Here is a 13,928-nt window from a genome sequence, read left to right as displayed (position 1 = left end):
CACCCAAACTGATATGGAAGGTGTCACCATTACAGTCCCTGACTTTGGATCGACATATGCTTTAGACTCAATAGATCCAAATTGGCCAATTTCGTTAGCCACAAAAGCGTTCCACGACTTGATTAAGAAGTTTGAGAAAGACTTGGGCTATACGGATGGCGTCGATATGTTAGGTGCACCATATGACTGGAGATACTTTAGATTTGATGAGTACTCCCACAAAGAGAATTGGTATGAGAACACAAAGAATTTAATTAAGAAAGCTTATGAGACTAATGGCAACAAACAAGTCGTTCTTATCTCACATTCTATGGGCGGGTTAATGACTTATAAGTTACTTGATTATATGGGAGAGGAGTTCACTAAGAAATACGTCAAACGATGGGTCGCCATGTCTGGTCCTTTCCTTGGAGCCGCTAAAACCATTGCAGCTGCTTTCCCCGGGAATAATTTGGATCTTCCTATTAGTGCAGCAAAGTTAAGACCAGTTTGCAGACGCGCTGAAACTATTTCATTCTTGTTCCCAACTGGTGGTAATGCTAATTGGGGTGAGACACCTTTAATGACTATAAAAAGCACTGGAAAGGTATATACAGTAGATGACATGTTAGAGTTGTTGGGAACTCTTGACGATGATTTTAAGAAACAACACAGCTACGTATATGAGAACGGAATCAATGGATTGTATAAGAAGTACAACAATAAAATGCCTTTCGGTATCGAAACTCAGTGTTTGATCTCAAGCCAATACGAAACTATTCTCGGAGTCACTATGGATACCCCAGACTATGACACAGGAAAAGCTACTTTGACTTATGGCGATGGAGATGGAACAGTCAATATCCAAAGTTTGGAGTATTGTGCAAAGCTCGGAGGAATTGTTCAAAACGTCGGAAAATATGACCACACTGGTATGCTTGATGATAAGGCCTCGTATTCTTATCTTAAGAACTTCATTTGTAACTGATTCTTTTTGAATACTTTGAGTTAATAGTGTCATTCACATATTAAATGACAGAAATTCATCTTGTGTTATTTATTGCATATACAATTTATTCTATAATAAACTAAATATTTTACTATACAATAAAATAATATTATTGTATAGTACAGTTAGTTCGGTTTCAAATGAAACAAGTCTCATAATAAATTGAATTTGTCTCAAAACAAATTAAAATTGCACCTATATTCAATTTTGTTTCAAAACAATAACAATTTGTCTCGTTACTTTGTATTTTGTCCCAATAAAAAACAAAAGTGTTTCAAAATGATATAATGTTTCAAAATAATATTAAAATGTCCTAAAAGTAAAAAAATATGTCTCATAAATGTGTAATTTTGTTCGATAAAAATTATAACTTTTCTTTTGAAACCAATAAATAAAGAACATCCAGACCTTGTTTTGATTAAACCAGTTTTAAAATTCACCACTAAAAAAACAAAATAAAATATTCGATCTGTATATTTTTATTCATGGACAATTTCGGGTATATCCCACATTCAGAAGTTATGGAATTTGTTGGTCAATTGCAGCCATTTATTGGTCCTTTGAATAAACCATTAGACCAATTACCGCTTGATGAGTTACCATCGGAAGCTGCTCTTGAAAACGGCGCACGGTTAAGAACAACAACTTCTCAACAGATAACACAAATGCCAATAGAAACAATAAAACTTAAAAGGCCTTATGTGGCAGTGACACAAAATCAAAAACTTCTTTTTTCTTGTCTTTATGAAGAACATGGGGAAGCACATAATGTTCAATGGTATAGCCAAAAGACTCACATGTCGAACAATTCAACAAGAAATTATTTGAACAAACTTAGAAAAAATATGGATATTACAAAACCAGTGAAGATTGGTAGAAAACCCAAATATAGTGACGAACTCTTAAAACGTGCATGTTATCTTTTGTGTCAAAATAGTATGTCACTCAGAGAAACAAAAAAACAACTTGCCGAGGAAAATTTCGCATCTGTTTCCATTTCAACTCTTCAGCGATACTTGGAAAATAGCGACATTATGAATAGCGTGGAACTCGAACCTCTATCTTTTACAGAAGTTACCATCAGAGGAAGAAACGCAAATTCGGAACAAAACAAAGAGTTACGAGTTGTTAGACTTGGTGAGCTGGTGCAACTTCAGAGAAGCGGATACGCAGTTGTTTTTGTGGATGAATCTCACTGGAAAGTCGGAAATGTTCGAACACGTTCATGGGGGAATCGAGGAACAAAACACATTCGAACGACATCTCTCAAGACGTTTAATTTGAGCTGCGTCTGTTGTATTTCAGAGTCAGGAGAAAAGTTTTGTCGAGTGTTCAATGAAACTGTAAATGGTGAGATGTTTTTGGCGTCTTTTCGTCTTCTTGTTGAGCATTTTGTTGGTCTTTTGGGAAATACAGTTTTTGTTATGGACAATGCTTCAGTTCACTTAGCAGAAATAACTACTGAAGCAGAGGCCAAGGGGTGTAAGGTCTTATTTAACGCCCCATACTCTCCAGAATGTAATCCAATAGAGATGATTTTTGGGATATGGAAAACAAGAGTTGGCAAACTTAACAATGATAATATGCTAAATATGCTTACTAATATGGCCAGATGTTTCGAGGAAATAGAAAAAGGAGAAGTCAGAAGGTGTATTGGCCATTTCCTTGGACCAGTTTCGTTAAAAGTCCTTGCTCGAAGTGATCTATAAGTATTTTTGCTTGAATTTGAATTTTAAAACTGGTCTAATCAAAACAAGGTCTGGATGTTCTTTATTTATTGGTTTCAAAAGAAAAGTTATAATTTTTATCGAACAAAATTACACATTTATGAGACATATTTTTTACTTTTAGGACATTTTAATATTATTTTGAAACATTACTTTGTTTTGAAACACTTTTGTTTTTTATTGGGACAAAATACAAAGTAACGAGACAAATTGTTATTGTTTTGAAACAAAATTGAATATAGGTGCAATTTTAATTTGTTTTGAGACAAATTCAATTTATTATGAGACTTGTTTCATTTGAAACCGAACTAACTGTATATGTAATTATTATTATAAACTCTTTTATTGGATATAATAATTACTTTTTTGATATCAAAACATATTGGTAATACATATTTTAGTTAAATTAACCATCAGTTGTTATATTTTTTGTTTAAGATTCAACAATTCTCATTTTTGTTGATTACAATTTTGATTCTTTTTCATTAAATTATCTTAAAAATAAAATAGTAGAACCATTATTTCTCAACTTTTTAGATTTTTTTGTTATGAAAGTTATTACAAAACAATAACGAAAATATTAACTTGAAAAACTCAAGTGTATACAGATAGAGTATTCAATTAATTAAATAAATACTTAAGAAAATTGAGTATTTATTGATGTAAAAATATAGGTTTTATTTTTTTTATTTGTTTTTTTTCAATTTATTACATTTCTTAAAATAAATCTGGCACCCAGTATATTCTTTTTGTTCTTCTTTCTTTTAAATAAGCTGTTATTTTTCCTCTTCACCTTAAAAAAAAGAAGTACAAAAAGAATATATCTATATGTAGTTTTACAGGTTGAAATTAAAATCACATTAAACAAAAACGATAAAGAGAATGAAGAACCAAAATTTTTTATTCTTTCTATAATAAAAACCTCCAGTGTTTCAATTCATAAAGCCTATATGAATTGAATAATAATACCCATATCTACTTAAAAAAAGCAACAAGAACAGTGACATTGTCTGGAGACTTCCTAGCTATCGCCAAATCCACCAAATATCTTGCCACTTCTTTTTTGTTTTCCGGCAATTTCACACCCCATCCGTCTACCCCCTTCTCCTCCAGTAAACTGACTTTCCTTATGATTTGCACTGTCTCTTCGTAATTTATGAAATTCCAAAACCCGTCACTCGCTACCACTAAAAACTCTTCTTCCCCGTCACGCTTTCTCTCGCAGACATATGGCAAACATGGAACATACTGTTTTAACCCTTCGTCTCCGATACTTCGCGATACACTTAACACCCCCTCAACTCGCCACCCATGAAAATTAAATACCTTACCCCCAGCACTCTCTATCCGGCGCTTTTCCTCCTCGACATTACAACAATGCTTTTCACTCAGTACATCAGCCGGTTGTCCCGTACAACTTAACACTATTTCAGTGTCTCCAACATTCATTGCGTAGATGTTTGTTTGCGTGATTATTGCAACAGCAACGGTAGTTCCCGCGTTGACACTAATTGCCTCGGAGATCTCTTTAAACCCTTCTTCGCACCTCAGCGCTGCTATTTCGAGAGACTTCTTGACGTCGACGGGGAATTCCTTGCACCGGATGACTTCATTATATAACTTGAAACAACAGAATTCAGCAGCGGAAGTCCCGAGATGTCCGTCGAAGACGCCGATGAATGTCATTTCCTCGTCTATTGCTTTATTGACGCAACGCAAGTCATCGACGATGATATCATAATCTTCCATTCGTGTTTTTGGCCCTATTTTGCCGTCCCGACTAAGAATCAAAGACTCGTGGAACTCAGTGTTCTCCTCCATTTCGAATTCAGGGACTTTGGAATCGACCTCTGTGATCTTCACGCACTTCGAGGGTGTTGTTGCTTGTGATGTTGAAGTGGAATCGACTGGCGGAAATGTACTCAGTAACTCAAACGGAATTTCTTTTCCTTTGCACTTTTGATAACACAGATAGCCAATTCGATCTGCTATGTCACACTCCCGAATCGACTCTAATCCTTTTGTGTCCGAAGTCGTTTTATTTAAGATCCCTTTAAATGAACTCATCATATCCCCTCGTGTTTTGGTTAACCCTCTGCGTGGGGGTACTCGACCAGAACCTCGAGTTACACGAGAAGTTGATGATGAAGTCTCTGGACGTGGTGGACCTACTTGCGGACCAACCGCAATTGGGGGTTGTGCAGCTTGTTTACTTTTCTCTTCACTCTCTTGCGAATTCATCACTTTTTTAGTTCGCTTACACTAAAAAAACTTCGTAGTTTTTTCTTTCTTTCTGGGGATGGGAAATGAATATATATGGGTTTGTTCGGTTGGAAATGAGCGCTGGTTTTGTTATAATTCATTTACTATAATTATGTGGCTTTTGTCATTTGAGAGAAACAGTTTTTTTACTTCTTCTAAAAAAACTGGAAATATATGCAAAAACCAATCGGTGCAAAATTCGTGAAAAAGTCAACGAAAAAATCCGCGCTCGCTAATTTCATCGAAGAGACAAAACCCGCAAAACCAGAAACTCACAAGTCAAAAATCACAAACGTGTTTGATCTTCTCTTTATCACTTTCTATTCGCGTTTTGTTGAGGTACTTTGATTTCTCTCTTTTCCGCCATTTCCAAACTATAATTATTTTAGTATTATTAATATATCTTTATTATGATCATCAGTCATCAATGATATACTATAAATTTACTTCTATTTTCATCTACATATAATATTAATACTTATAGATATGTATGTGATGAATAATTCAATTGACAATTAGATTAATTGGCCAGAAAGAAACACAAAATAATGAAACAAAAAAAGACATCACAGTCATCCCTCTCCCAAAACAATCTTTTGGGAAGAGTATACTCGAGCAAATGAAGAGACGGAAAACACTCGAAAAGGCAAGTGGAAATTTTTCTGATAAATACAAAGACCTCCCACCTCCAACCGACTCTCAAGCATACGAAGACATCCCTGTCGAGAACTTTGGGGCTGCGATGTTGAGAGGTATGGGCTGGAAAGAGCCACAAACTAAAGAAGTCAAAGACAGCAAAGAATAACACTTCAAATAACATTTTTGTTTTCTCATCGCGCATGAAACTATAAATAAATTATACAATAAACTACATTAAAAAGTAAAAAAAATCAGTCATCTTTTACTTTGACGTTTTCCGAATTTTGAGTTTCATCTTTCATTTCGCTTTGCTGATTTTCTTCTTTGTGCTCTCCTTCAACTTCTTTCTTTCCAAACTTGCGTTTAAGAGCAAAGTAAATTGACCTCAGTATCAATACGATTGTTGGTAAGTTTGACTTTACTTCGTTTTGAATGAGATAATTTCGTTTTTGAATGACGATGTCTATAGTGTTTCCAACGCCAAGTGCAAAGACGGCGAGTGTGAGAGCGATAACATTGTACAACATTGAAAAGTCTGGTGCTGGAATTCCAACAAGAAGATTGTTGGACACAATAACTCTCTTTTCGACGTTCTTTTCATAGAGAATGCCAACAACAGATGGTACGTCCCACCCCTTTTGTGGCTCTTGTGAGTGCATATGTCGTGGTTGGTAGACATAAGACACTGCTATTTCCACATTCAAAAGGTGTTGGGGGTGTACAGTGAATGACATTGGCAATACATTTGCTGTATACACCTTTTCAGCCTTTTTAGGAAAGGCCGTTTCACCGCATGGAAATGCCTCTCCGTTACTCAAACAGTTCACCTTTTTAGGGTTAAGGAAATATGGTATAGAAAACATAACAGCAAGACTAAGTGACGTGTTTCCTGTATTACGAAAGGTGTAACGGAGTCGTCCATCACTTATAGAATTGTCACCAGCACCAGAGACATACATATATCTCTGTTCGATGGGTAAAGTATTTTCAAGCACCACATCACTGTTCCGCATTAAGACTAAGCTTTTCCTCCCTGAGAATGTCGTGTCTTTCTTAAGTAATTTTCCATTCGCAATGATCGTGTGTTTTGAGAGGACCTTCACCATCCCGTCGGTGTAGTCGTCATAAAATGAAAATACTTTATGAGTGCCATGCACACTTTTTATAATGAGGAATACGTCTGCAGTGAATTCAGTGAGTGTTTGGCGAATTCTGAAAGTGTATAAGTCGCTTGTTAATATTTTGTTTGAGAGTAAATTGGAATGCGCCATTTTGGGGAAGAGTGACCGGACTCGAATCACATTTTCAAGACAACTCCAGTCAGACGGAGCAACAAAGTAATGTGTCACGGTCATGTTATGAATTGCGTTTAAAATGTCATGTGGGTGAACAGAGATACCTTGATACCCTGTGTTCTGTAATAATGTGGAAAGTGCTAAGTAATAAGTCTGGTCAAGACGGGAAGTAGCTTCTAAAGCTATCACTGAACCACTTTCAACTGAAAATGGAAGTAAACCATATTGCTCTGACCACGTGCCTCTGCTCATCACAACTTCACTTTGAGTCACATTATACCGGCGATTTAAATAAAACATTGCTGGCAAATTGTTGCCATCGGGATATGAAGAAGACTGATCGGTGTGCGACCAAAGAAATTTGATGTGGTGGAGGTAATCCCCATTTGGTAAAAGAGTGACTTCCATTGTGGATTCACTCTGCGCATATATAACAAGTGTTGTTATGAAAAGAAGAAGTAGAGGTGCCATTTCGATTTTTTAGTTCTGTTTTTAATAACTTTTATTGGTTATATCCATTTCTAGTGAAAATAGTGACTTGGTGAGAGTATTTATTCTTTGATTAGTCGAGTGTTAATTCAATCTGAACCACCTTTGTTGAGTATAGAAGAACTCAAAGTGACGAAACACAACAACGTGAATAAAGTAAAGTTGTTTAAAAAAGCAGTCAATCGGCTTGGTGGTTATATAAAACGTCAAAAATGTATTATAGAACAAACCCTACTTTTTCCTCTTATTCTCTTCAATATTTTCCATCACCCAACTTAATAATACAGTTTTGAAGGATAATTCGTATTCAAAAAAACAACTAGTTTAATTATAATATTAAACTATAAATTTATGGTTTTTGATGGATAAAACGTGAGTTGACTCAAAAGTGCTTCAATAGACTCTCATTCTAAAGAAATAATAATAATCAAGGTTTGAACAACTTCAAAACCAGACGATGCGAGTACTGATTCGGTTCTATGAAAGCCAACCAGAATTTCGCTTTGCCGAATTTGACAGTCTGATTCATCTCTTTAACGTCCGTTGTGTTTATGATGCAAGTACGATATGTAATGTCTATTTATATGCGGACTTTGATTCCCTTGAAGATATTAAGAAGGTTTGTTCCCGCTCTGTACTGATAGAAACAGTTTATGAAATATGGGGAGAGGCGAAGACGTATGAAGAATTGGTTCCGATAGTCTATTCCAAGGCAGATGAATTGATACCCATCTATAAAGGAAAGACCTTCAAGTTGAAAGTGACATGTTTTGGCAAGAATTATAGAATTCCTGAACAAGTGAAGATCTTTGACAAATTTAAAGATTTTAAGCTGTACGATTATCTTGGAGCTGTCGATTTGAAGAATCCTGACTTGAACATTTCGATCATGGAAAATATCGGGCACTTAAAGAAGACCTCTGATGTCCCACAGAACATTTATTATGGAATTGAGTTGTGTTATGGAAATAGAAAATTAATGACACACTTCAGTCTTAAGGTCCGTCCATATATTGGGACTACTTCTATGGACCCTGAATTGTGTTGTTTAATGTCCAACTTTGGGTGTTGTCGGGAAGGGAGTGTGATGTGTGATCCATTTGCAGGGACTGGGTCAACCCTAGTTACTTCTGCGTACTTTGGGTCGTATGTTCTTGGGTTAGACATCTCTAATGTGACTCTACGAGGTAAAGAGTATTATCAAAACATGACAAAGAAGACAACGAAACCAATTGTGGATGTCACAACTAACATCAATTATTACAAATTGAACGACAAATTTTTAGGGTTGGTGACTAATGACTTCGCAATGAGCTCATTAAAGGTACGTCCAATGTTCGACTGTATCGTCACAGACCCACCTTATGGTATCAGAGAAGGCGCTCGAAAAGTCGGGAAACGACACCCAGATATGGAACCACGTCCTGTTATTTGGGGTGAGGATTATCACCAACATATCCCACAAAGAATTAAATATGGCGTCGACCAGATATTACACGACTTATTCAGATTCGCCGCAGAAAACTTGGTTGTTGGGGGGAGACTTGTATTTTGGTTCCCTGTCATTTTCCCACAAGACCATGGTAAATTGTTCCCAGAGATGGTTATGGGTTGTTTAAAAAGAGAATCTAACTGTTTACAAGTCCTGTGCAACTCTTGGGGAAGAAGACTCATCACCTTAACTAAAGTAGCAGAGTTTAAAGGAGAGATGGACGAACCAACTGAATGGGAAAAAGGGCTCGATACATTCAGAGAGACTGTGATGAACACAGAGAAGACTAAATAATTTTAGAGTGTGATTTATCTTTCTTCTACTTATTTTAATAGATAAAGTTAATAGTATAGTTCAATTATAGTTTTTCAATTTTAACTATTTTTTTTATTAATAATTTAATAAAACTAATTACAATAATTTAAATTAAAAGAAACTAAAAAATGTTATATAAAATGGTTCTTGATACATTATTATTAATATTAATAAAATTATTAATTGAAAAAAATAATAACATTTTAATACCAAAATGTATTTATAAATTTAATATTTTTAATACTAACTGAGAATTCAATTAAAAGATTAACAAGTTAAGAAAAAAGATTTTCTTGATAGAAAAAAAGGGAGTAAAGGGTAAAAGAAAAAAAGAAACAAATTCGAATAATAATTCAGTTTATAATTAAAAAATAGATGATAAAGTAAATTGGATTTTTTCTAACACCCGAAATTTTGAAGAAGATTATTTCTAAAATATTTGGATTAACAAAACAATTCGTATTTTACTATAAATTGTAATAAAATATCAAAAAATTAAGAAACGAACTTAATATTATTTCAAATAAAATAAAAAGTTCGTTTTTGTCTATAAAAAAAACGCAAAAATCAATCAAAGTAAAAAATGGTGCAAATTAAGTAACTATTGTCAGTAACTATTTTTTAAAAAAGCTCTTTATTAGAATAAGGTAGATTAAAGTCAATGAATTCAAAGAAAAACATATTTTATAATTATAGAATTTATTTTTTCTAATAATACAGAAGAAAAATGATTTAAATTCTATAAATAGCACAACTTCAAACTATTAATTATAACAAATAAAACAAGACATTAGCTATTTCAACCAACGGACCAACAGACAGAAATGATTAAAATAGATATAAATCAAAGATGTGAGAAAATGAATGAAATGCAAAACGACGGGACAGAAATTAGGAAAATTATACAGGAACTGCTAAACTCTTAAGTATAGTCTTATTGACGACTTTATGAGTACAACAAATTCAGAGTCGATCATCATCCCGTCGCAGTGCATCGGCAATAACGTGGGCGTTTCCGACTACCCATCGATTGTGAGTGTGTATAGTGCAGTCAGCGTCATCAACAACGCCTTTGACGATGTCTTCGATTCGGGAAGTATGGCTGCCCAACAGATACAAGGCACTGAGTCTTCAAGTCACTTGGCCTACTATGGAGAGTCCTCCATGTACGCCACTGACTGTTCCAGTAACTTGGATAAACACTCTTCGAAGATATCTTCAAATTTACAAGTCGAGGACAACATCGAGCCGCAAGGGATCATTAACGCCACTGTTCCAGAGGAGGTGGTTCCTCATAAAGAAATAATAGTCCACGACGTTGCTGTCAAAAGTCATCGAGTGAAAAAAGGCGATAAGCCGGTGGTCGTTGTGAAAGAGGCGAAGCCAAAGGAATTGAAGGACAAACACAAGAAGAGAAGCAAAAAGTGAATGCAAAGCGGTGTGTGTATTTAAATTTAGTTTTTTGTCGTTGTTGAGCCGAATCGGTCGAACTTGCTTTTTTATCGCAATACTTTTGTTGGAAGAAATTAATAAAAGTATTATTATTATATTACTTATTATTAATTAAACCAACTTTTCGAAATAAAAAACTTATTCATTCCCTACACTCGTTGGTTGGTCGAATTACCCTCGTTTCTTGAAATGTAATTGATTTATAATTTATTTATTATTAAAACATTTATTTGTTTATTTATTTAACTCTTTAAAATTTAATTAAAATAAAATTGTTAGTATTATAACTAGAGTAAGTTGTAAAACGTTGTCCCAGTCGCCAACGTCGTTCTTTTAGTCTTATTTGAATAAAAATTAGAACATTCTATGCATTTTTGTCGATTAAACAAAATTAATTTTTGTTTACCATTATTAATAATATGTTTAAATGATCCCGATTTTAAGACATATATCATTACAAATTAAAATAATTTTATCCAAAAAGCAAAAATCAAAAACACCATTTAAATAAAAACTTTAAACATTTTATTTTTTTTTCTGAGATTTTTTTGAACAATTGTAAAACTAGAAATTAAAAAACAAACAATATTATGTCGAACTCGACATCAACGACAACTCAAAATCATAGTTCACTTCCAGTGCATGTTTTTTCAAGAGCAATAAACATCAATTTTGATGGTGTTGATTTTTTAAAAATCAAGTCCATCGTAGAACAATGCAAAGAAGTCTCTGTTGTGAAGCTTGATCAATCACTTTCGAGATTGAAAGAATTAGAAAATACTTTGATGAGCAACATTAAACAGAGTTATTATGACTATAACAACCTTTCAAATTATCTATACACGAATTTAGACAGTTCTCTTATTTTATTCGAAGAGAGAATAGAAACCGCTTTGAAGATCATTGACTCTGCAAATATGATAATGTCATTGACTGGGCAGTTGAACTCGGTCAATACGCTGATAAAAACGTGTTTGTTATATTTAAAGCAGTGTCGTCATGACAAAAAGACTGGTTATGATCAGTTAATGGAGTTTTTGATTGACGATAACCTTCCGATACCAGACCAAACCATTACAACACCATTAAATAATACAACGAACAATACTGTAACTGAAATAAGACAAAATGTTATTGTAGATAACAACGATGTTGAAGTATTTTTAAACAACACCGTTCAACAAGATGATTTTACTGACACCCAACAACCAGAAGAAGAAATGAGTGAATCAAGTGTTGATATGGAAGAAATTGATATCACAGCAAATCGAGACAAACAGATAAAAGAATCCCTCAAAGATGAAGACTTTGATTGTACTGGTCTCTGGGATTACCTTGAGGAGCACAAAAAGGAAGATATACACAGCGAAGTCATTACTCACCTTCTTCGATTCATGAGGTTGAAACGAAACTTAACAGCTCCAAATCGCAGAGTTCAAATGTTCCGCCTCTATGAATACATGAAGAAAAAAACTGCACTGGAATCATTTTCTTTTGTATCAAGTCTTACTTCTGCATATTCCAAGGATGTATGGAAAAGGCAGATTGGTCTTGTAATAAAAGCTCCTGGAAGTTCAGGAAGAAGTCGAGTTTTTTCCGAGGAAGAGAAAAGAAAAATTATCAACTTCATTGAACTACGGGAAGACGCTAAAGATCCAGCTGGATATCCAGAGTTGCTTTCTTTTGTACTAACAACTTTGGGGAGAGAGGATATTGACCTCAAAATGTTGTACACTTCCGTGAACAAAATGGCCAAATTATCCACCATAAAAGCGGAGCCGATGGAAGAGGAAAGAGTGGAGGTACAAACAACAGAGATTGTTGCGTATTTTGAGTTTCTCTCCAAGTACGCCAATGGCATTCCAGTAAGTTTCATATTCAATTGTGATGAATCAGGATTCCAAAGGTGGGTAGATAAAATGACAAGAACGGTCATTCTTTTAAATAGACCAAGATCTGGTGTTGTCAATGTACCCATTAGACGCGCAGGAAGTCGAACAACATTGATGGCAGCAATTTGTATGGATGGCACAGCACTGAAACCTTTTTTCATTATACCAACAGAAAGTGTTGAAAAGGAGCTTTTAGAATTGGGTTTGACAAACAATAAAGCGTGCCTGAAGTACACAAAAAAAGCGTTCATGACAAATCAATTATTTGAAGAGTGGATCCGAAGTGTTTTTATTCCCGAATTGCTTGAAAAAAGAAGAAAACATGGTTATAGCGGTATGTCAATTCTTGTAATGGATGGTTACGGTTCTCATCTTGGAGTAGGCGCTGTAGAAATGTTGACAGAGAATAACGTCAAAATAATACTACTCCCCCCACACTCATCTCATTTGTTGCAAATGTGTGATGTGGGGATATTTGGAAATCAGAAACGGGCATGTACAACTGATAAATCGTTGATGAATGACACATACGGTCACCTTTCCTATATATCTGTACAAATTATGTCGATTGTCAACTCGTGGGAAAGAGTGACCACATCAAAGAATGTGGTGTCTTCCTTTATTGCATGCGGGTTAGTACCGAGACTACTTCAAAACTTGAGTACAGTATGTGAAGTGGTGCCATCTTCATGCACGAAGCTGAATTGCTTTTTCGAGCAGCAAGAAATTGACAGATGTATGAATGAGATGTCAAATGAAGAAGGCGATAATATCGACAATGTCAAAAAGGAAATATACAAAACTTTAAGAAAAAACGCAAGAGATTGTGCCAACTCGCAATTAGAAACCAAGTGTGGAATGATTTTGTTTAAAAGGAAAAGAGTTAAATTGCTCCAGTTCAACAAAACAATTGTTTACGAGTGATATTTTGTTTGCTCTTTAGTTTGAAAAATCAACGAGTAAAAGATAATTAAAAACTCTTTTTTTATAATTTTATGATGATTATTCAAAGTAGTTTTTCGTTAGTTAAAATGTGTTAATTTATTTTATATGTTAATTATTGTATATGGTAGTATAGTTTTATAGTTAAATAATTACACATAATATAATCTATATTATTATAACTTTAAAACTATACTTATAATTAACCTAAAAAAAACTCTAAGGGTTTAACTGATTCTTCAGATAAAAAATACAAGGTCTGTTTAATATCGAATCAACCATTGACTTACGTTATAGGAATTGCGCTCTTCAGGTATATACATTTCTTCAATATTCGTTGCAACTATGGTGCTAGAGGTTTGTTTTATGCACATTAACATCCAAATGTTTATTTTTTCATTTTGTGTGTTTGAAACATTCAGTTTAACTAACATC

The 13,928-nt window shown here is 34.3% G+C and overlaps 6 protein-coding genes across 6 annotated transcripts; 4 read left to right on the top strand and 2 right to left on the bottom strand.

Annotated features, from left to right (window-relative positions):
• Positions 1-13: 13 nt before the first annotated feature.
• Positions 14-967, top strand: EIN_185630 (1-O-acylceramide synthase precursor, putative; the record flags this gene model as incomplete). The annotated part of the gene is made up of 1 exon (XM_004260889.1): positions 14-967. One exon carries the CDS (start codon positions 14-16, stop codon positions 965-967), a length of 954 nt encoding a protein of 317 aa, XP_004260937.1.
• A 2,723-nt stretch (positions 968-3,690) lies between these two features.
• On the bottom strand, positions 3,691-4,956 carry EIN_185620 (protein phosphatase 1E, putative; the record flags this gene model as incomplete). The annotated part of the gene is made up of 1 exon (XM_004260888.1): positions 3,691-4,956. One exon carries the CDS (start codon positions 4,954-4,956, stop codon positions 3,691-3,693), a length of 1,266 nt encoding a protein of 421 aa, XP_004260936.1.
• A 195-nt stretch (positions 4,957-5,151) lies between these two features.
• On the top strand, positions 5,152-5,782 carry EIN_185610 (hypothetical protein; the record flags this gene model as incomplete). The annotated part of the gene is made up of 2 exons (XM_004260887.1): positions 5,152-5,273; positions 5,497-5,782. 2 exons carry the CDS (start codon positions 5,152-5,154, stop codon positions 5,780-5,782), a joined length of 408 nt encoding a protein of 135 aa, XP_004260935.1.
• An 85-nt stretch (positions 5,783-5,867) lies between these two features.
• EIN_185600 (hypothetical protein) lies at positions 5,868-7,382 on the bottom strand (the record flags this gene model as incomplete). Its single annotated transcript, XM_004260886.1, has 1 exon — positions 5,868-7,382. The coding sequence occupies one exon, from the start codon at positions 7,380-7,382 to the stop codon at positions 5,868-5,870; it is 1,515 nt and encodes a 504-aa protein (XP_004260934.1).
• Positions 7,383-7,761: 379 nt separating this feature from the next.
• On the top strand, positions 7,762-9,186 carry EIN_185590 (hypothetical protein; the record flags this gene model as incomplete). Its single annotated transcript, XM_004260885.1, has 2 exons — positions 7,762-7,772; positions 7,833-9,186. 2 exons carry the CDS (start codon positions 7,762-7,764, stop codon positions 9,184-9,186), a joined length of 1,365 nt encoding a protein of 454 aa, XP_004260933.1.
• A 969-nt stretch (positions 9,187-10,155) lies between these two features.
• On the top strand, positions 10,156-10,635 carry EIN_185580 (hypothetical protein; the record flags this gene model as incomplete). The annotated part of the gene is made up of 1 exon (XM_004260884.1): positions 10,156-10,635. The coding sequence occupies one exon, from the start codon at positions 10,156-10,158 to the stop codon at positions 10,633-10,635; it is 480 nt and encodes a 159-aa protein (XP_004260932.1).
• Between the last annotated feature and the right edge of the window lie 3,293 nt (positions 10,636-13,928).

Source organism: Entamoeba invadens, assembly GCF_000330505.1.
Source record: "Entamoeba invadens IP1 unplaced genomic scaffold scaff_1105074725183, whole genome shotgun sequence".
NCBI classification, from domain to species: Eukaryota; Evosea; order Mastigamoebida; family Endamoebidae; genus Entamoeba; species Entamoeba invadens.
The sequence above is the reverse complement of the archived record's forward strand: the minus strand, read 5'-3'. Positions and strand labels throughout refer to the sequence as shown.